At 38.9% G+C, this 23,814-nt stretch overlaps 1 protein-coding gene across 1 annotated transcript in view; it reads left to right on the top strand.

Annotated features, from left to right (window-relative positions):
• The window catches only part of DNAH6 (dynein axonemal heavy chain 6), a 236,355-nt gene that overhangs the window by 40,636 nt on the left and 171,905 nt on the right, over positions 1-23,814 (top strand). The window contains exons 13-20 of the mRNA XM_027846132.1: positions 1,290-1,441; positions 2,465-2,617; positions 7,548-7,799; positions 10,083-10,211; positions 11,518-11,631; positions 15,174-15,317; positions 17,424-17,636; positions 19,979-20,071. Coding sequence (XP_027701933.1) covers positions 1,290-1,441; positions 2,465-2,617; positions 7,548-7,799; positions 10,083-10,211; positions 11,518-11,631; positions 15,174-15,317; positions 17,424-17,636; positions 19,979-20,071 — 1,250 coding nt within the window. The remainder of the gene's footprint in view (positions 1-1,289; positions 1,442-2,464; positions 2,618-7,547; positions 7,800-10,082; positions 10,212-11,517; positions 11,632-15,173; positions 15,318-17,423; positions 17,637-19,978; positions 20,072-23,814) is intronic.

Raw genomic sequence — 23,814 nt, 5'->3', positions numbered from 1 at the left:
GGGCTCTTTTTGTGCTGGCAAAGAATTGGAAATTGAGGGGATGCCCATCAATTGAGGAATGGCTGAACAAAGTGTGGTATATGAATATAATGGAATACTATTGTTCTTTAAGAAATGATGAGCAGGCGAATTTCAGAAAAACCTGGAGAGAGTTACATAAACTGATGCTGAGTGAAGTGAGCAGAAACAGGAGGACGTTGTACACAGTAACAGCCACATTGTGCAATGACTGACTTTGATGGACTTAGCTCTTCTTAGCAATGCAAGGATCTAAGACAATTCCAAAAGACTCATAATGGAAAATGCTATCCACATCCAGAGAAAGAACTATGGACTCTAAATGTAGATTGAAGCATGCCATTTTCTCTCTTTTTTTCCTTTGTTGTGGTTTTTCCCTTTTATTCAGATTCTTTTTTCACAACATGACTAATGTGGAAATATGTTTAATATGACTGTACATGTATAACCTATATCAGACTGCAAACCATCTTGAAGGGGGAGAGGCAAGGAAGAGGGAAAAATTTAGAATTCAAAATCTTATAAAAGTGAACGTTGAAAACTAAAAATAAATAAGTAAAAAATGAAGGAAAGAAAAAATATGCAATGTACCACATCCATAGTCCCTATCCCTGAAAAAAGGGAGGGAGGGAGGTGAATTTTCTAATTTCATCTTTGGGTTCCGACTTTGTCATTATGATGACACATTGTTCACTTTCACTTTTTGTGTGCATTCTTTCTATTTACATTGCTGTGGTCATTGTGCACATTATTTTCCTAGTTATGCATCGATTCATTTAAGTGTTTCCATGCTATTGTGAATTCTTCATCTTCATCATTTTGTGTTTCAGTAATATTTCTTTAATTTCATGTAAAGCAATTTTTTTATCCATTCCCCAATCTACTTTGTTTCCAGTTCTTTGCTACTCCACAGATAATAGCTATGGATATTTTGTTGTATATGTGATATTTCTTTCTGTCTTTGAAAAGTGACCTAGCAGTAGCATCTAGGGGTCAAAATGTTTAGAAATTTTAGTTACTTTCTTAGGATAATTCCGAATTGTTTCCCAGAATGGTTGAATCCTTTTATAGCTCCACAAACAGTTTATTAGTGTACCTATCTTTTCTCATCCCCTCCAGCATTGACTATAAAAATTGAATTATTGCTACATATCTAAGCATAGACACTAAAATGTAGCATAATCTATGTATGAAATTAATCCATGATGAGTTGAATATTGAAATCCTTGAAACTCTAACACATTGCTTATGTAATAAATTATTTTATATAGGTGTTCACTTCTTTGCTGAACAACTAGAAAAATATCATAGAGAACACAAGGATGCCTTAAGTCTAAGGCCTACCAGAAATACAGGATTATTGCTTATTGACACAAAAAAAATGAAACAGAAACTAATTCCATCACCAATGCGTTGCTTGGAAGTAAGTAAGCAGAAAACTGTGTAGCCTCTATTCTTGTCTGAAAGTCACATATTGCAATAACATGAGCTCCTCGGCAGTATTTTGTTTCTAGTATTGACAATGTTTTACTGTTAGCACCAGACTATTAGCCATTCCTTCTTTTCAAAATAAATTCTTCAGTTCTTCCTTTCTGTTCCCAGTTTTAGGGAAAGGTTGATCCAAAACTTTGTTTTACAAGGATTTAGGGTTATTCTTCTAGACTTTTCCCCCTCTATATGAGCCCCCTCTCTCAATCCTCTCCCCACCTCCCATGAAGTCATCACACTCCAGGAGTGTTTGGGTGATAGTTCAATGTGCTAGGTGTGGGTCTTCTATGGCCACCATTTGGACCCACATGGCCTAAATCCCCAGGAATTCTAATTGGTTCCAGGATGTGCAGGAACATTTTAAGGATTGTGAGATCATGCCTTCTCTGGCATGAAATCATGCTTAGAGATTTTTCCCTACATGGACAAATCTCAGTAATCCAGGAATTTAATATAGTTCTCATATACTATGGGGTTTCCCGGATACACGGGCAGGAGGACTTGCTCTGCCTCTAGAAAGCCAATGTGGTGAGGTGGCTAGAACACAGAACAAGGAGTCCTGAGTTCTAGGACCCCAACACAGTCATTGTTTAGCAGTGTGACTTTGGCCAAGTGAATGTTGTCTCAAAGTAAATATGTTGGACTTCATTATCTGGAAGTTTCTTCCATTCCTAAAATTCTGCAATTTTATCCTCTTCCCTCTAATTTCTTACATATAAAGGAACCCCTCGCAAAGGTCTCAGCATTCAGCCCACCTGGGAGCACTCCACAAAGTCACCCACCTGAGCCACACCGGTGGTGCCAGTCACAGTACTGGAGGCTGGGGATACAACAACAAGGCAGAAAATGGTCACTGCGCTCAAGGAGCCCATAGTCTAACACTCAAGATTAATCTAAAACATACAGCAAAAAAAAAGTGGAATTTCAAGATTTTCCTTCAATGTTTTTGCTTTCTTAGGTCATAAACAACATGCTTCCTCTCCAAAGCAAGAAAAAAGTGGATGCTATTATCTCTGAGGCCCAAGATGCAAAGTACAAACTCGAGTTTGTCCCAACTGCAACTGTCGAATATGTCAATAGCTTGAACTTCCTTGATGAAATACAGGACAGGGTGAGTGCCTAATCTAAGACGAATGAATGGACCATATCTTGTGGCTGAAGAAACTGCTTTGGGGAAACATCGTTCTTTCTTTGTGTTTGTTATCAAAGTGTCTTGAATACTCTTACCAAACGTAAATTTGGAGAGCATATGTGACCTTGGGTCACATTCTTCAAATGAAGCTTGTGTGTTTGTGTGTGTATATGTATATACATACACATGTCTATGTATATAGACACATACAAACATGCATATGTATGTATTAATGTATATATTAACATATACATGTTATTCCTCTCTTATCTGTAACTCATGCTTTTCCATCACGAAATGAGCATTTATTCCCACTGCCATCATCTTAGTAAAGGCTCTTATACCTAGATTCCTGAAATAGCCACCTGAATATTCTCTGCTTGCTCCAATGTATTCTTTACTCTGCTGCATAATTAATTACAGCTAATAATAATAGCTAACATTTCTTTATATAACACTTTAAGACTTGCAAAGTGCTTTATGTGTCTTATCTCATTTGGTCCTCACAATAACCCAATGAGGTGTAGGTGCCATTATTATCCCTATTTTACGGGTGAGGAAACTAAGGCTGTGAATTGGTCACACAGCTGGTAAGTATCTAAATTGGGATTTGAACTCAGGTCTTCTTGACTCTAAATCCAGTGCTTTGGTCTTTTTTATACATCAATTTTATTACATCATTCCTGTACTCAAAACTCTGGGTTTCCATGATCCTGCTTTCCCTCAGTTTTCCTCCTAACTATCTGATTGTCACCTCTCCATATCCTTTGTTAGAATTAAATCTATGTCATGCTCACTAATATTGGGTGTCTTCCAAGACTCTGTCCTGGGCCCCTTTTTTCTCTATACTTCCACACAAAGTGATCTTATTAATTCCATAGGTTCAATTACCATCTGATTCAAAATTCTGTAACTCCAGTCCTAGTCTCACTTTGAATCTTCAATACCAACTGACTATTGGACATTTTGAACTGTGTCTCATAGGCATGTAGAAATTCAGCATATTCTGAATAGAATTTGTTACCTTTTCCCCCAGCTCTTCCCTCTTCTGCACTTTCCCATTACTGTTGAAGACACATAGATTCTCAATTTCTGTGCCATTCTTGAATCCTAACTCTTGCTCACCCCATATATTTAATCTGTTGCCAAACCTTGTCATTTTTACCTTCACAATATCTCTTTTCTAAGTCTTCTTATCTCCAGTTGCACATTTTTATTTATTTTATGTATGTATGTATGAATGTATGTATGTATGTATTATTTCTTTATTTGCAAGGCAATTGGGGTTAAGTGACTTGCCTAGGGTCACACAGCTAGTAAGTGTCAAGTGTTTGGTCTGAGACCCGATTTGAATTCAGGTCCTCCTGACTCCAAGGCCAGAGCTCTATCCACTGCACCACCTAGCTCCCCCTTCCAGTTACATGTTTTTAAAATTTTTGAATTTAAACACCAAAAAAAAGAACATTTCTATACATACAGCAGAACATAAAAATAGAAATCAATATAAGACAGCAATTTTCTACATCACATTCCTTTTTTAAAAGTACATAATAAATTCTACGTGTTACTTTCAAAACTATCCTGCTTTTCTGTGCTTCCTTCTGGACTTCCTTGTCTTCTGTGAATTTTGAAGAATGTTACAATGGCCCCTTCTGTTTTTTTAAGTCTCACTATTGCTACCCTCCTCACCTCTCCCCTCTCACCCACCCCCCCAATTTAAAAACCAAGAGAAAATAAGGGGTGAGAACCCTTGTAAGAAATAAGTATAGCCAGACAAAATGAATCTTCATGGTAGCCATGACTGGAAAAGTGTGCCTCCTTCTGACCCTTCTGTCCATCTTCTTTCTGTCAGCAGGCAGGTCTTATGCTTTGTCGTAGGTCCTCTGAAGACGTGGTTGGTCGTTGCAAAGATCAGAGTTCTTTAATCTTTCACAGTTGTTTTTTATTAACAGTGTCACTCTCTTAGAATGAATTTTACTCCTGTCTATGGTCATGTCACTCTTTGGAAGGTCGTACTGCCCCAAGAGTCCCATATTGTGCCATAAGAAATTATAGAAGAGATTTCAGAGAATCTGAGGCTGTATGAACTTAAACTTTGGAGTCTTCAGTCCCAGAACTTTAGTACCTTTTATAGGAACTTCAGTCTTCTTCTGAGCTCACTTTAGAGTAAACACTGTAGATATCTATTATCCATTTGAAATCTGAATGCAAATGGTAGGAAATGCAATGTAAAATGTGGTAAATGCATCAACACATCATGAATTTAAGGAGATACTTACTGGTGCAAATTTAATATGATATATCATGATAAAAATATTAGCTAGCATTCATATAGAACTTTAAGGTTTGCAATGTTTCACAAATATCACATTTCATCAGTTTCTGCTATATATTCTTTTTCTAGATGTCTTGTGGAAGAAAAGCACCTTTTTAAGGATAGATAGGATATGACTTCCATTATAATTCTAGTTTCGTGGAATATAAGCTATTTGACGATCTATCATTTCTGATCTAAAGCATAGAATCTTAGGGTGGGAAGGGGACTTAGAGACCGTTTCTTCACCCTATCCTCAGTACATGTAAAATGTGCATTTCTGCTTTAAGGAAAATTCTCTTCTACATAAATTGACATTCATCTTCATCTATGTTCAATAGCGATCCCCCTAGAAGCTCTGTGTTATGTGTGAGTGAGTGTGTGTGTGTGTGTGTATGTGTGTACGCATGAGTCAGGCGTAAATAGGATTACCTAGTTTTCTCCAATGGTCAATACTGTGTCAACTCTAACAGTCAGTCAAGAAGCATTTATTTAGTACTTACAATATACTAGGCATATGCTACATACTAGAAATACTACTACAAGAGAAAAGAAAGGCAGTCCCTACCCTCAAGGAGCTTACTTTCTAATGGAAAAAGACAACACATGATAATGAATTGAGAAGGGGAGGAGAGTCAGGAGTAGAGCTGGGAGAGTAGTGAAGTAGCTGGCCTCAGTGTGTCCTCAGAATGTTCTGGAAGGAATATGTAACATGTTTTTTGGTTTTTGTTTTCTTGGGTTTTTTTAAGTTGTTTCTTATAGTTGTTGGCCAGCACTATGTAGGACAATAAAGCACTTGAATAAAAATATGTTCTGGAAGGAATGCACCAATGGGAAGACAAGGCAGTGGAGTGGAGGGATCTTTCAGGGTAAGAAGGAAGGCCTCCTCTGAGATTGTTATTTTGGCAATAAACAATGGGACACTTGGCATATTGATCCCAATGAATAAATAGGCAGTTTTTCTCAGAAGAGAGAGAGTGGTTTAATGGATCCATAGACCAATATCCCCACCTTTCCCTGGACAACCAGGTGGGCACATAAATTCCTATGTTGTACTAACACATGACAACAAGACAGACAAAGGACATGATGGTGAATGGAAGCAGACTCGATTCCAGATGTGTAACTAACGCTAAGACAGTGCTACAAAACAGACTGTAGAAGCTAATGGTTAAACAGTTTATGCACATATTTGAAGCTATAGAAAAGGACATTTGCTACAAGATGAAATGCAAGGGGAAGAATAGGTGTGCCATCTATCATCCCAAGCAAACATTCACCAAATCACTTCTTGACCACCTGGTGCAAGTAATGTTTATCCCTGGTCTAAGTATGTGACTTAACTCCTAAATGTCTTGAAATACCCTCCAAACATTTAAGGCATGCCATACAGACCAGAGGAGGTCTGTGTGTGAGAGAAGGAGGAGAGAGAAAGAGAAGAGAGACGGAGACACATACACACACAGAGACAGAGAGATGGGAGAGAGAGACAGAGAGAGACAGACAGACAGACAGAGAAGAAAGAGAGGAAGAGGGAGAGAAGGAGAAGAAGAAGGAGGAGAGGAGAGGGAGAAAAAGTGGGAGAGAGAGGGAGAGGGAAAGAGAGGAAAGGAGACACAGAGAGACAGAAAGAGACTAAGAGACAGAGACAGAGTGACAAAGATAGAGACAGGGGGAGGAGGGAGGAAAGGAGAGGAGGGAGGAAAGGAGAGGAAGAGGGAGGGGAGAGGGAGAGAGAGAGGGAGAAGAAGAGAAAGACACACAGAGAGAGACACTGAAGGGGGGAGAGCAGAGACAGAGTGACAGAGACAAAGAGAAATGAAACTGTCACGGTGTCAGACTGTTGACAATGGATCTTTTTATAGCTCGTGAAGAACGAATAGAAGAGGGAAAAAAACCTTTATTTGATTCCATTAACATAACAGTTATAGTCATTTGTGTGAGCTATTTCTCCCTATAGTATGATAGAAAGGGCACAGGACTGAGAGTCAGAAACTTTTCCTCTGTCACTAATGTTTGTGACACTGGTCAAGTTACTCCCCCTCTCGGACTCTGTTTCCTCCTTTGTAAAAACCAAGGGCTTGAACTAGAGCATTGATGTCCAACTCAAATAGGAACAGAAGCCACTGAACCATACATAAGGATGCCTGTGGGCTGCATGTTAACTTAGAAAACCACACATTAACATTATCTATGTTCTAGTGTGTTTTTATTTATTTGGTTAACTATTTCCCAATTACTTTTTAATCTGCTTTGGGCCACACTAAGGAGTGTTGTGGGGTCTCTTTTTTAACTCCTCTGGGCTGGATGATTTCTAGAGTTTCTCCTGGCTTTACAATTCTAGGTTCTTTGTTCTGGTTTCCATGCAGTGCAGTGATGATTATGCCTATATGATTGCATCTGTGAAATGGACTTTGTTACTGTACATTTTATTTACTTATAACAGTAAATTCTCATCTCCTATGCCCAGGCTTGAGAGGGTGTTATTTTTATAGTACAGAGGTCCACAGATAATTGACAAAATTGTAAGACACATTAATAGTGATTCATTCCAAAAAGTTGGGAGTTTCCTATATCAAATGCTCTCGCCTTTAGATTGAAAGTCTTGAAGATGAAGCCGACACCGTTGCTAAAATATATAAGCTCATTGAACAGTATCAAGTTCCTACACCCCCTGAAGATTTTGCCGTGTTTGCCACCATGAAGCCATCGATTGTCGCAGTCCGAAATGCTATCGATAAGTCAGTGGGTGAAAGAGATGCCAGCATTAAATTGTTCTGCCAACATTTGGACAAAGATGTCGATGAGCTAAATAATGAAGTGAATGGAGTAAAGCTCCAAGCCCAGGTATTTAAAAACCCTTTCTTCGTCTGTTGTTTGGGAAATTGGTGCCGCCACATGGAATCAAAGCACTTACAATCACACCATGTGACTCTCAGTATATATTGGCTCAACCAATGTTGGTCTCATTGTTTTACTTAGGAAAAAAAGGATTATTCTTCAGGAAGTGTCTTGAGCATTTATCCCTACATAGTGTTTTGTGTAACAGTATAGGTACCATAAACTTGGACTTTTAGAATTGAAAGTACACCTGAATGAATTTCCCACCACTCCTTGTAAAACAAAATTTATATATTGAATTATATTTTCTCATAGATTTTGATTATCATCATATTTTATATGTGCAATTAGTTTCCAGTCATCTTCAAGATGCAACTTTGACTTCTCTTTTTTTTTTTTTTAAAGTCATAGCTTTGAAAAAAGGTTTTAGTTGACTGGAATTAATTGTATGGTGGAAGGATGATTTCTGGGGGCAATGAGGAGGATGTAATTTGAATGTTTACAAATTTTGAGGGTGAAGCTTGGGCTTGCTAATTTCTTTGCCTTTTATTTCCATATCCACTCATATGAATGTGTGTATTGGGTTGCCATTCAAAGCCTTTCTTTTTGAAAAACGGGAACAATCACTGAGAACTACTTTCCTGAGATATTAGAAGAATTAGTAAATCATAAAACGTTTGGGTTGGGTCTTAGAGATCAACAAATCTAGAAATTTGTCTGATTCATGAGGAGAAAAGTTGGGGAATAGATTAAGCATTTACATGGTACCTACTATGTGCCAAGCACTGTGCTTAGCACTTTACAAATATTATCTCATTTTATTGGAAAACACAGCTGTCTCATCACACCTCAATAGAAATTGTTTTTCTCTATTGGAGCTCTGTACTATTAGGTCATCTAAAGTGGATGTCCTGAATGGGTCACCCCCTCTTTTGTACATGGGGTCCCAGAACAGCTAAGATCCTGTGGATTCCAGATACTATGTGGATCAACATCTAAACTCAAACTATAGCTCATGAACTCCTACCAATTTGTTTATTTTTATTAGTCAGCCAAATATGCAATTAATTTAAAGCAAAAAAAAATTTATTTAACAGCAGAGTAAGTAAATTAGCAATACAACATTTCTCCTATGCACCTGAGATATACCGTCTCAGAAATATGCATACTTTTAGTAGAAAAATGGACACGCTTCAGGAACATGTACGAAGGGACACACAGAGGGAACATGATGTGTCCAGGGAGAATAAATAGATGAATCCATAGGGAAGAAAAGAATATAGCCAGTGTTTGTGTGTAGAGGAGGCACACCTGTAGGGAAACTAGGTCAAAGGCCATATGAGGGAAAGGACAACTAATGGCCCTGATCCCATAGGGTCACTGATGTTTTCTGGTTATGTCAACATAGTACTCTTGCCAGGAGTATTCCATGCTGGTCTCACGTGGCAGATAGTCTCTGCCAGGAGGTGTTGAGGTCGTAGTCACCGCTAGGCCATGTTCCCTTGGTCCAACAATTGCTGCCAGCTATGATTCAGTGGGGCAGCATGTGGTTGTGGAGTTTCTCTGCTTCCAGTTTCTGGTTTCAGTTAGAATCCTCAGCTGAGGAAGAATGGAGAACACATCTGTACACCATCTCTTTTTTTATTAGAGCCCACATAAAGGCATAAGTTTCTTAAGCTATTTAGAGAGACAGCCCTTTACACACACAGTATCAAATAGGAAGTAAAAAAAAATGCTACACCATTTGCTATCCACGTGTCAATTCCCAGAACCTAGAAGGTAAATTTGTGTCCCCAGAGGGAAAATCTTCCTCTCTTTAAGATCACAGAACAACCATCCCTCTAAGTAGCACCAAAAGGCTTTTAATTGTGCTTGAAATTCCTCCTGTTGTTCTCCAGAGTGAGGTCTTTGTCCCATGACTCTATTTGACTTAAGTTTAGAAAATTCTTGTATCTCCTACTTGATTTCTTGATGTTAATTGTGTGCATCCCCCCCAGACAAAGGGTGAGAGTTCTGCAAAAGGAAAATACACAAGAGTGATGTGGGTCTGGGGTTTTTATTAAGCCCAAAAGTCTCTGGTCTTGCAAACAAATGAAAGCAAAGAAAGAAAGATGGAACAGAAATCCTAAGTGGAAGCTCAGTGCACTCTTCCTCTCACCTTCATCCTTGGTTCCAAATTCCTGTCTTTAATACATAGCAAGGACCCCAGGCTTTGTTATGTCCAACACATATCCAAAAGACTTATTATCCACTGCTGATCAATGTTTTATTTTGTTTTGTTTTTCACAGGATCCACAGATTTTGGACGTTGCGGCCGACCAAACAAAAATAAAAGTGCTTTTACGTGAATTACAGCTGACTCTGGATGACCTCCAGAAACGTGCTTTCCAGTACAAATCCTACCAGAAAAATTTTAAGGTGACCACATCTGTAAATGTATTTTTTAAAAATTATAAAGCTCCTTCTCTTGGCATTGAAGGTCCACCACAATCTAGCTCTATTCCACCTTTCATTTCCTACTGCTCCCCTTTACAAAGTCTGTGTTTTAGCCAGACTGGACTATCAGCCATTTCTCCATCTAGTCCAACCTTCTACCACTTCCATGCATTTGCACAACCATTCCTCCATGCCTGAAATAGATTCTCTCCCCACCTTTACTGGTTGAATCATTCTCTTTCTTGGAGATCCAACTCAGACGCTGTCTCTTTCCTGAATTTCAATTCAGTTTTCGGTAGAATTCAGTAAGCATTTACACATACATTGTGTGTTATTAGGCACCAGGGATATAAAAAAAAAACGCAAAAACAGTCCCTGTCTTCAAGGAGCTTACAGTCTACTTGGTGGATACAGCATATCCATAGATCAGTAAATAAAGAATATACACGAAATAAAGGCACTGTAACTTTGGTTGAAGTAAAGCAATAACCATGGAGGGGTATCAGAAAAGGCAATTGCTTAAGCCTTGAAGGATATTAGAGAATCCAAGAAGTGAAGGAGAGGAATGAGAACATTCTGGGTACAGTGGGCAGCCTATTCCAAGCTAAGGAAGCTGTAGTGGAAGGCATGCATAAGGAACCACAAGAAGGTCATATTGGCTGGAATATGGGGATGGAGGGGCACATGGAGAGAGATGCAAAATTATTCCTGAAAGAGAGGTTAAAGTTAGATTATAAAAGTTATTGTATTTTATCTAAAAGACAAAAGGAAATCATGCTTCTTGAGCAGGGGAGTGATATGGAATATCAGTTTCCATGTAAGAATATCAATTTGAGGATGGACTGGAGAAGGTTGAGGCTGGAGGCAGAGGAGTCAATGAGGAGGCCTTTTGCAATAATCCAGGCAAGAGTTGATGCCTAGGATGGTGGCTATGTGAGTGAAGGAGAAGGAAGCAAGACAAGTGGAGGTAGGATTAGCGATCCTTGGCAACTGATTGGATATGAGAGGTGAGGGGAAGAGAGACATTAGCCCTTGTTTCCTGCTATTGTAATTTTCTTTCCACTTTGGGTCCATTTGCTATCCACAGACTCCAATAACTGGCAGGTTTGTCCTTGCCTGTGTGTCTAATTCTATTTTTTTTTTGCACCAATGCTAAAGGAAAGCATTTATTTTCATGAAGAGGAAACTGTGTGACTAATTCTATAGGCAGAGAATTAAAAGATGCTTCTTTACTTCATTATTCAGAGAGAAACATATTCTGATTAATTCTTTTTCCTTTCTCCTAAAGGTAGAAGTGTCTAAATTTGAGGCTCTTGAAGAAGTCAGTGCAGAGCTGAAATTAAAGCAGCTGCTCTGGGATTCTCTCTCTGAATGGGACATCCTCCAAGAAGACTGGTTACAGGTAGAGGAAAGATACACTCTTATAATTTTAATTCTTAAATAAGTGAGCACAAGCTTACATGTTAAACCTGGTGGCCAAAATTGGATGTTTTTTCCCCTGAAGTTGTATTAAAGGTCAAATTCCACTGCACTGGGCATCAGGAGACTTGGTTTTGAAGTAGCATTCACTCTACCACCAACTAATTTAACCTCCTGCATTCTTCATCTTTAAAAGGAAGGCACTGGATTAAATGACTCCTAAGATTCTACTTGTAACATTCTAAGAAGTCAGTCTTTAAAACTCTGTATCTCAAACTTGAAGGAAAGTTTCTCCAGCTTATGCATGTGATTCACCAGAATTTCACATTATCAGAGATCTACCATAAAGCAGAATTCATTATGGAAGGTCTTGTATGAAACATGAAGGCTCTATCACGGGCCAAGGAGGAATCATTATAGAAGTAGGAAAAAGACTTCATTCTAAGACTAGGGGAGGATCTAGACCTGTAATTTCATTGACACAAAGAACTCACAGATGAGGAAGTTCTCCCTACCAATGTAGATCAGCACTTTCTCAGTAATTTATAGTCTTAGAGAATTTCTTAGACTAGAGTATCAAGTGCTCTACAGTGTGATCTGAACCAGATTAAAATGTAATTTGGAAATATTTAACAAAATAAAAGAAAATTTAAAAATACATCAAAAAACATTTATTAAGCTCCTGTCACATGCCAGGCACTGTGCTAACCACTTGGGATACAAAGAAAGGCAAAAACCAATTTCTGCCCTCAAGGAATTCACAATCAATTGGAGAAAGGCTACAAGTACTTGTGGGGTGGGGGAAGGAAGGGAAAAAAAAGACTTTTACATGATAACTTTGTTATATATTTAAAAGGAATAGCAAGTTGTACCTAATAGATTTGCAGTTTCATATGCAATCATCTTTCTTATTGTATTATGTTATGGAAATGCTTGTTTTATTCCATGAATTAAACATAAAAAAATTTAAAATGTAAAAATAAGTAAAAACACAATAAAACAGAGATAATATTAATATGTGGTTTTCTAAGTCAATAGTGACCTCAGGGATCCTTAGGTACTGTTTAGTAGGCCCCATTTCTATTTGAGTTTGGTACCACTGACCTTGAATACTGAAAGGTTAACAGACTTGCCCAGAGTCCCAGAGGCAGGACTGGAAGCCAGGTCTTCCTGGCTTCTTCTATCTTGTCTCTCTACCCATTATTACATGCTTCCTCTATTCTAGAACAGAATAACCTACAACATTGTCCCATGGTATGAAAATGAAGGATGATATTCACAGCACCACAGAACCTCAGAGCTGAATGGTTTCTCAGAGGTTGTTTACTCTAAGCTGTCAAGGATTTCTTCTGCTATGTACCTGGTGTACAAGTGGCCATCAGCCTTCCCTTGAAGGTTTCTGAGCCTGGCTGCATTACCACCAAGGCAGCCCATTCCACTTTTGGGGTGTTCTCATTGTCAGGAAAAGTTTTCTTACTTCCACCTGAAGTCTGCTTTCCAGCATTTTCTATACCTGGGTTCCACCCTCTGAGATAAGCCAGAACAAATCCAATCCATATTTTCCTATGAGAACCTTTAAAATACTTAAAGATAGAGGTGCAAGTATAGAGATACAGGTGATAAAAATACAGGAATAGAAACAGAGATGATAGAGAGAGACAGACAGACAGACAGACAGAGATTGAGAGATTTTTTTTAGGTGTTATGTGCCAGGCACCATGTTGGGCACTGAGGATACCAATACGAGCAAGCCCTTCCCTGCCCTCAGGAACCTTACATTCTAATGGGAGAGGACAACTCATAATGAGGAGCTGGGAAGTGACGTGGGGCCCTGATTCTAGTCAAGACAAGATGAAAGCTGACTCTCATAGCCGGGAACCCGGCTTCGGGTGGGAGGGAGATGAGCGTTAATGGCTAGAGGGCAGAATCCACACCCCCACTCCTTGGAGCACCAGGTGGTTATTGTGATTGTTGAATCGTGTCCAATTCTTTCTTGGCAAAGATACTGGCGTGGTTTGCCATTTCCTTCTCCAGCTCATTGACAGATGAGGAAACTGAGGCAAATAGGGATAAATGACTTGCCCAGGGTCACACACCTAGTAAGTGTCTGAGGTCACGGTTAAACTCAGGTCTTCACGACTCCAGGCTCAGCACTCTGTGCAATATGGCGCCACCTAGTGGCCCAAAACAGTACTCCGAAGGTCCACATTTCCCTTCTGCAGGAAGATTCCCGTCCTTTCTCGGTTCAGCATTCTCAGGGCGTCTTTCTCATATGCAGTCATATTCTCCTGCCCACCAGCACAAGGCGACCTTCAGCCCTGCCTCTTTAGATTCCTCTCCTTTGTTTTTAGTTTGGAGCCTTTCTTCTTCCTTGGAGGACCCCTCCATTCCCCCCAATAGCCCAGAGAGGGGAGGGCTGCCCCTCGAGCCCCATAGCCTTCTGCAAGAAAGCCCAGCTCACACTTTGAGTGTAGCCATCTACAGTGGGGCTTGGCCTTGGCAGCAACGCAAACCGCCCGCTCTCTTTTAGGCAGGTTGTTGAATAATCTTCTTCGTCCTCGATGCTTGATGGAGGCAAACTGTTCGGTTGAGGCTCCAGTGTATGACATAAAGAGGGTGGGTTGCCCGTAACCACCCAACATAGCCAAGGATATGCTGGAGTCAAGTTGGACAGGCTCGCCAGAGCTGATTGTTAAATGTTCAGAACAAGCGTCTACCCCTTGGAGATCAGCAAAGGTTGCAAATCAGGGTTTGGTTTATTGTTTTGTGGATTGTCTAGACTTAAGAAAATGATGGAGAAAATAGTAACAATTCAGATTAAACTTAAAAGTATATAATGCATACACTTTTTGGAAAGCTGGTTCTTAAACATTTACCAGCACATTTTTTGCATTAATGAAGTTTTCCACTTAATAATTAAGTCAGTAAAGTAGCATAGTGGTCCTGAATTCAGGCAGATCGGAGTTCAAAACCTGTCTCAGACCATTACTAGTTGTGTGACCTTGGTCAAGTCATTCAACCTTGCTCAGCCTCAATTCCCTTATCTGTAAAGTAAAGGAGATAGACTTGATGTCTAGCCAGTCAATAAGCATTTATTAAACACTTACTATGTGTCAGGCACTGTGCTAAGCACTGTGGATACACCGAAAGGCAAAAACAGTCCTTGTGAGACAACACAAAAATTATTAGGTATGGACGGAGTAGAAGGAAAGCAATCCCTAAGTGAGAGGATAGCCACTTGGTGAACGAACCTTGGAAAGAGAGATAGTTAGAGCTGACTTGAAGGAAGCCAGTAAAGCTCCGGGCAGGAGTGACAGCAGCTACAAAGGCCCAGGGACCCAAGATCAAGGGCCTTGTTCAAGGACCATCGATAGACCGATATGCCTGCATTGGCAAGTGTATGCGGAGGAGAATCAAGTGGAAAAAGACTAGAACTCATTTCTACTCATTTTACCTTTTCTCTCATTCTTTTTAAAAACACTTGTCATTGTCAACTTCTAATGTATTGATTTCTTATTCTTACAGTGTAAATTTGAATTTCTGGATCCAGAGACTCTAAATTCTCAAGTTTCAAAGTACTCCAAATTTGTGAATCAGTTGGAAAAAGGTTTACCCCCTAATAATGTGGTGCCGCAGCTCAAGGCTAAGGTGGAGATGATGAAGGAAAAAGTAAGTGACCATGGTAGGGGAATTCTTTCCATATTCTGGGTCACAGTCCTGCTGATGGTTTGCAGAAAAAGGAATCAGAAAACTGTCATAAAGCCACAGATGATAGTCCTCAAGCCAATCAGCCATCATTGACATAATGCTACTTAAATCATCAGGGGCTCAATGTGGGTAAGGGTTTGTACAGAGAAAAGACTGAGTTTTTTAATTTATGGAATAAAACAAGTATTTCCATAACACAGTATGAGAAAAAAAGATGATTACACATGAAACTGCAAATCTATTATGTACAACTTGCTATTCCTTTTAAATATATGTTATCATGTAAATTTCTTTTTTTTTCTTTTTCTTCTTCCCTTTCTCCCTCCATGCCCTACAGATGGCCACCATTAGACACAAATATATATATGTATATATATATAATTATTTGATATATGCTTCTATTTATCACTTCTTTCTCTAAATGCAGATAGCATCTTTCTTCATATGCTCTTTATTCTTAATTTGTGTGTTTATAATAGTCAGAATGACTTAGTTGTTCTTAAAATAATACTGTGTTCTCTTGGATCTACTCATTTCACTCTTCATCATTTCATGCAAGTCTTCCCATGCCTTTCTAAGATCATTGAGCTCATCATTTCTTATAGCACGGTAGTATTCCATCACAACCATACATCACAAGTTGTCCAGTCATTCCCCAACTGATGAGGATCCCTGCAGTTTCCAGTTCTTTGCCACCACAAAGAGAACCACTATAAACATCCCATTCACATTCAAAGTTATAATTACTATTTATGAATTTCCCTCCATCTTATTTTCACTCACTATTTTCTTTCTCAGCCTCTCTTTTTACCCTATCCCTGTTACCTTACATTCTCCCCCCACCCTCCCTGTTTCAAAGCCACAGGCTTTCCTAAAATCAACCATCCATCACATGAATTCTCCTGCTTGGAAGAGGGATTAGGTTGAAGTATGTGGGTGGTTAAGTATAATCTATCATTACATTTCTGACTTGGAGGTAAGAAGAACAAGAAAAATTACTTTTTAGCTGATGAGTTTGGCTTAAAGACATGCAGAAGGGGAGATAGCTTTGTACACTATGGAAAGTCGCTGGACTGTAGAGGAAAATATCTAAAGATCCTCTTGCTCCAGCTCTGAAATTAACTCACTGTATGATCTTGGGCAAGTCATTTAACCTCTGTAGGTCTCAATTTCTTCATCTGTAAAATGAAGAGGTTAGACTTAATTTCTGGGGTCCCTTCCAGCTCTATTATTTCATTCATCACGAGTCTGAAGGGTGGTAAAGAGGATGGGTAAAGAAGATAGAAAGGGCTTTCCAGAGTCGATTGCATCTACTTGGAAATAATCGAGTGATTCCATGGCCACCAATGGAACCAGAGAGCTATTCCTCTTTCATGTCACATTCCTTCCTCCAGCACACATGAAGATTTCAGTAGATCCCTCTTATGGTCTAGACTGCAAATCACCCATGTCTTCTCATCCTGTTCTTGCCTTTGTATTCCCCTCTCTTCCCCTAAGGGATCTGTCTGCCTGGGCCCAAGAGGTCTCTATAACTACCCCAGAAATAAAGCACAGCACTTCTTGGGGATGGAAGAATGCAATTATTCACTACACATTTCCATTGAGAATTAGTAAATGGTATTATCTTCATATATGGACCATCCATTTTATTATTTAATGTTTGTTAACATTAGCAATATTAATGTTATGCTATAAAATAAGTATAAAATTAATATTAATGTAATATTAAATATTTAATCATTATTCTGTCTTTAAAGCCATTTAAGTTATAAGCATTCATTAAATTGTGCACATTCTATGAAAGTATATGAAATTATGTCACTGTTTTGAAAATTAACATTAAAACAATCCATAAAAAACCTAAATTTCTGTTCATTATTGAATTCTTTCACCCAAATGAAATCTGAAGTGGTAGCATGTCTTCTGTGCCCTTCATCTAGTGCCCTGCTGTATATTCCTTTATAGGTTAATATCAACCCATTAAAGGTCATTCTTTGATCCCATTCACAATTCCAGCATCTTTCACCATTAAAATGGGAGCAAATATCCTTTGTTTTTGTTTTCTAGCTTCCAGTGATCACAGACTTGAGGAACCCCTTTTTGAAGCCAAGACACTGGGCAGCTATCGAGCAGATAGTTGATGTTACCCTTGTGGATCCCGAAAATCCATTAACTCTGCAACGTCTCATTACTATAAATGTTTTTGAATTTGGTCAAGAGATTCAGGATATTTCTGGGCAGGCCTCCGGAGAAGCCTCTTTAGAGACAATTCTCAAAAAGGTAAAAAACAAAACCACAACTTTAGCAGATGCTGGAAATCATATGATGAATATAAAGAAGACTGTTGTAGGATTGCTCTAGGTCATCTAAAGCTAGTCTTATTTATCCTCTTTGATTCAACCCTTTGTTCTAGCCTATAGAACATATATATACTGCTGGATGTGGTCTCTGCCATCCAGAATGTTAGCCATCTCCTCAAGCTATGTGTTGACTTCTATGTAGACAGACATAGCATCTGTTTTCAAGTCATTTGTAAAAATTTTGAATGGTGTAGGACCAAGAACAGATACCTGGGTCATTCTACCTAAGTCCTCCCTCCAAGGTGATAGTGATATATTAATGACTACCCTTTGGGTCAGATTATTCAATCAGTTCCAAATTCACCTAAGTGTGTTATCATCTAACCCACCTCTCCCCATCTTACCCACAAGAACATGAGAGACTTAATCAAATAAATGGGACACTGAATCTGTAGCATTCCCCTTATTTACCAGGCTAATTACTGGGTCAATAAAAGGAAATGATGTTAATCTAGCACTACCTGTTCTTGGTGAAGCCATACTAGCTTTCATTCCTTTTTTTTTTCTTTTTCTTTTTTTTTTTTTGGCTAGGCAATGGGGTTAAGTGACTTGCCCAGGGTCACACAGCAATGTCAAGTGTCTGAGGCCAGATTTGAACTCAGGTCCTCCTGACTCCAAGGCCAGGGCTCTATGCACTGAGCCACCTAGCTGCCCCCATGCTAGCTTTTAGTGGTTACTGCTTCCCTTTTCCTCTCCCAGAGTTCACAAACTACACCTTTAAAATAGTGTCCAAGCACTGATGTGTAGTTTGTAATCTTTACCCCCTGTACTTAAAAAACATTTAGATAACATTTGCCTTTCTCCATCCTATGAGATCTCTCCTACCCTCTTCAGAGCTAAAATGCCAAAAGGCACTCAGAAATTGGGCCTACCATTTTTTAGAACTCTAGGAATGAGTTCATCTGTGCCTAGTTATTTGAGCTCATTGAGAACAAGATTCTCTGTATTACATAACTTCAGTTGCATTTCCACTCTCTGACATACATTTTGGCTTTTCCTTTCTGGGTTTTCCACCTCCAACTCACTTGTCTCCATGGTTCTTACTGTTTCTACCTTAGTAACTAGTTCCTCCTCATTGTTTAGGGTCAGGTCTAAAATAGAAGATCACTTTGTCTTTCTTCCATTTTTCCAAAAAAAGCAAATTAACATGAAACCAAATCTCAAGTTTCTCACCTGAGCTGCTTGGCAGAGAGAGCACAAGCAGATATCCAGCTAGTTATCCCATCATTAGAGCAGCATGCATCCATGTTAAATGTGCATTTTGTTTCCCAAATTCCTCATCTAATTCCTACTTCTGTCTAGGTGGTCTATAGCATGCCTCTATAAAATCATTGAGTCTCATCCCACCAAGCTTCAGTGACACCTTTGAGATCAACCCTTTGGGTTCCATAAATCATCAAGTTTGTTACCCATGCTTTTTGTATTTATACAGAGACATCTGAGGCCAAGGGTTTTATGGCTGTCTCTTTGGATGTTGTCTCCTGGCCTTTATTGTGCAATGCTTCCTGTGAGGAGCAGCTAGGTAGTATAGTATAGGTAGTAGTATAGTATAGTATAGTATATATATATATGTATATATATATAGATAGTAGTATAGTATAGTGAATAGAGAACCGGACTTAGATTACTGAAGAAATAAGTTCAACTCCTGCCTGAGACACTTTTCTAGCTGTGTGATCCAGGGTAAGTCAACTTCTCTGTGCCTCACTTTCCTCATCTGTAAAATTGAGATAGTAAGAGCATCTAACCCACTGAATTTTCATGAGGATCAAATGAAATAACAAATGCAAAATGCTTTGCAAACCTTAAAGCATTAGATAAAAGCTAGCTGTGATGATGATAATGATAAAGCTGATAATGACGATAATTATGTACCTACTCTTTCCTGTGTTATCTGGGCTTCTCAGATCGATGGTGGCAATTCTCTCCCTCTCTTCCCTTTGCAGTATAAAGCCTTCTTTTTTGCATTCATAAGATTCCAACAGAAAAGTTGCACCTTTAAATTATTGCTATTATTGAAGTTGTCATTCAATTCCATTTTCATTCTAAATTCAGCTGAACTTGTCCACCTATGAAAATGAAGATTAAAGGACTTTTTAAAAAGTTATCTCTCAATGATTTTAAAAACCAGATAGCAAAAATGAAAATTTTATTGTCATATTTTACATGAAGGATACGCTTTGGTAACATGGTTATTGTTTATGGTATATTTATTTATTTGGAAAATGACTTAATTCTACCAAAATGTTATTATTTTACAAGGTGGAAGATTCTTGGAAAACAACAGAATTCATTGTTTTGCCTCATCGAGATGCCAAAGACATTTTTATACTGGGTGGGACTGATGACATACAGGTAAGTAACTGCAGTGAGTTGAAAGCTTGAGAGATAGGGTCCCATTGCATTATCCAAGAATTATCTGTACCAGATGCAAACATTTGGACCCATGACCAGAACTTCAGAGCAGAATTGGGAAACCCTTGCCCAAACCATTATAGCTACTGGGTTTCTCTACTTTTATCAGTCAATCAACATGTATATTTTGAACACCTAGTCTGTATTCAGCCCTATGCAAGACTCTGAGGATTATACAGAAGAAATATAAAACATGCTCCCAGTGCTGGAGCACCCAGAAGATATGGTCTAGTTGAGAAGGTTTCATGAAGATGTTATAACTTGAGCTGGCTCTTGAAAGGTGGATTGGATTTAGAGAGGGGGAGAAGGGAAGGCATTCCTAGTGAAAATTGGGAAAATCAAACTGATTCAATTTTGTTATTGATTTCATTCTGTATCACTGCCAACATTTTTATAACTGCCTGAGTCATGTTTCACTTGTCTCAGAGTTAAGCTTGGAAATTCAACTTTCCTGTAAATTACTCATCATCTCTGAGCTAAGTTTAGAAGTTCAGCTCTCCTGATAATCACTGTTCTGGTCTTACCTCAAGGAAACCTGTTAGCCTCGAAGGATGCAGGTGGAAGCCAAGAGTCTGGCCTATTATCCAAGGTCGTCTGGTCCTCTATCGCTAAACTGTCCTTGCAGGTGGACTCAAACAATGAATGTTTCTGGAGATGGAAAAGAGGAGCAGTTGATAGCCCCTCATTACCAATTTCCAGTCATTCATATTGTTCCTCACATCTTGTAACCAATCATACTGTTTTCCCTATCCATGGTGCTGCCTTCTATTTTGGGTGCTCCTCCTTTTGTCTAGAAAAAAGAACTCCTTAGGGGTCTTAGCATTGCTGAGGAGGCAGAGACCGTGTTTATTGGCAAATTCATGCTTTGTCAATAAATTGTGCTCAGAATGTTATGCCTCAGTTTACGTTGATTTTGATCATAATATTGACAAAGTGTACAATCTGCGTAAGGGTATAGCAGTGAGTGAGTGCGCTGTTCTTTGTAATTCTTTTGAAGCTGTAAATATCTATTATTTGTGTATTTAGGAAATATTTTTATACATAGGTATATAAATACCTATAACAGGCTGTTACCTGGGCAGCAAACTATGAAGATTGAATAATCATAAACAAAGTTGTGACTAAGAGAGGAAGAGCCAGCCAGCTGCCCCTCAGCCTGTTTCTAGATGTGTTGTCTCCCTCTATTATAACTGGAGTGCTTGAGAACAGAGACAGCCTTGCCTTTTTATTTTTATCCCCTGTGCTTAGCCCAGTGTTTTTCACATAGCATAAGCTTAAACATTTTAAAAATTCGTTTATTTTATATCACATTCTTTTGTGTTCCAAACTCTAGAAACGAGAGAGAATTCCCCTTCTCTTCTTTATTTTCTCCGTGGAGCCCTTTTATTTTTTCCAAGGAACATTTATTCCATTCTTCCTAATAACACTCTCCTGTTGGCCAAGAAATCAGAAATGTTTTCTCTTTCTCTTTTCATTTTCTCTAAGAAAGTACAAATCAACTTATACTCTGGATATCCATCGGTGTTACATAGTACTGGGAAAAAACATGAACATTGAAGGTCAAAGCAAAATTTCCCTTTCCCTCCATATTTTCATTAAGTAAGTTCAGAGTCCTTTATTCCTCCTCTTCTTCTTCTTCCTCCTCCTCCTCCTTCGTCTTCTTCTCTTCCTCCTCCTCCTTTACTCTCTCCCCCTCCTCTTCTTTTTTCTACTATGGCAAACTGCTTTTCCACATGACTTGAGCTACAAATATAATGAGATTCCCCCACTTCATTTCACCTCAACACTGCCCTCCTTTATACTAAACTCTGTCTCAAAGGAATCAATTTAGCGGACAGAAGTGCTAGGACATGAGCGCAAAAGACACATGGACCCAGAAGAGCCCAAGATCAAATCCAATTATTTAATGAGATCTTTGTACTATATTTTACCTTGTTGCTCTACTCAGGAATTATTGGCTTTTATAAATTCAAAGAAGTGTATGAAGCTTAGGGACTGGCAAGTAGTCCAATCTGACTGGAACATATATAGAGTGTGTGAAGAGGAACAACGTGAAATGAAGCTGGAAAGGCAGGTTGGAGCCAGATTGCAAAGGGCCTTAAATGCCACATTAAAGAATTTGCTTTTTATCCCAGAAGCAATAGGGACCTAGTGAAAGTCTTTTAGGAGGGTAGTGACATCAGCAGACCTGGGCGCTGGGATAAAACAGAGCATTAGTTTGAAAGGGAAGCATCTCGAAGAAGGGAGAAAGGCCAGAAACAAGAAAACCCATTAGGAAGCTACTAGGTAAAAGCTGATGAGAGTGACACTTGGGTGGAAACACAATATGTACAAAAAAGAGAATGTTGTGGACATAGAATCCATATGATTTAGTTACTAAGTGGATTTGGAGGACAAGAGTGAATGAAGAATCCCATGTGACTGTAAGGTTTCAAGCCTGGGGGATGTGGAAGATGGCAGTACCATCAACATAAATATGGACGTTTGGAGGAGGGAAATATTGACAGGGAGGTTGGAGTTTAGTTTGGGACATGTTGAATGGACGGAGCTAGGTGGTGCTTTGTATTCAAAGCCAAGAAGACCTGAGTTCCAATTTGGCCTCCGGCACTTACTAGCCATGTGACCACCTGGGTCAGGTGACAAACTCCCTGTGACTTAGGTTCCTCATCTATAAAATGTGAATAATAATAACCCTACCTCTTAGGGTTGTTGTGAGGGTAAAGTAAGTTAACATATGCAAAGCACTTTGAATATCTTAAAGTGCTCTATAAATGATAGCTATTATAATTATTATCATTGAATTTGATATACTACAGGGACAAGCAGTTGGAGATCACTAGTACAACAGGTCATTGGAGATGTAAGTAAGTTTATAGTTTCAGAAAAAAATTAAAACTATATATATATACTATATGTATATATGGAAGAGGTTTAAAGAGGCATATGTAGAATGATGATAAATGGGGGGAAATGGCACCAGGTAATAGTACCAATGGAAAGAGTACGGAGAGGGAGAAGAGGGACCAGGACAGAGCCTTTGATGGGGGCCACCTATGCTTAGGATTGTAGTAATATAATGAACCAATGAAGGAAGAAAGGAGCAAGTATTTATTAAACACCTACTATATACTAGGAAATGTATCAAGTGCTTTACAAATATTATTTCATTTGATCCTCACAAGAACCATGAGAGATGGATGTTATTATTATCCCCATTTTACAGTTAAAGAAACTGAAGCAGACAGAAGTTAAGTGACTTGTCCAGGTTACATAGCTAGTAAGTGTCTGAGGCTAAATTAGAACTCATGGGTTATGGCCAGGCATAGTAACCCAGAGTGAGAAAGGGTAGTCACTAGTGTTCAAAACTGCAAAAGGATTAAAGAACCTGAGGACTGTGAAAAGTCCTTCAGGTCTGGTGAGCCTTGAGAGAGTGTTTTTAGTAGAGTAATGGAAGCCAGATTGCAAGGGTTTGAGAAGTCAACGGGGAGTCAACCAAATGTGGAGAATGGTGCCTTGTCAATCGTGTTGCTCGTGAAACTCAGGCTAAAAATTGTGGCAAGATGCAAAGACAGAAGAGAAATAGTGGATGAAGGGAAGTGAGAGAGGGACTAGAGACTGAAGAAGTGAGTGTGAAAGAGGTTATAGACCTGGAGATCAGGAGACTGTGATCAAAGAGGAGATTT

The sequence above is a fragment of the Vombatus ursinus genome, unplaced genomic scaffold (assembly GCF_900497805.2).
Source record: "Vombatus ursinus unplaced genomic scaffold, bare-nosed wombat genome assembly UNPS02015066.1, whole genome shotgun sequence".
Lineage (NCBI taxonomy): Eukaryota > Metazoa > Chordata > Mammalia > Diprotodontia > Vombatidae > Vombatus > Vombatus ursinus.
The sequence above is the reverse complement of the archived record's forward strand: the minus strand, read 5'-3'. Positions and strand labels throughout refer to the sequence as shown.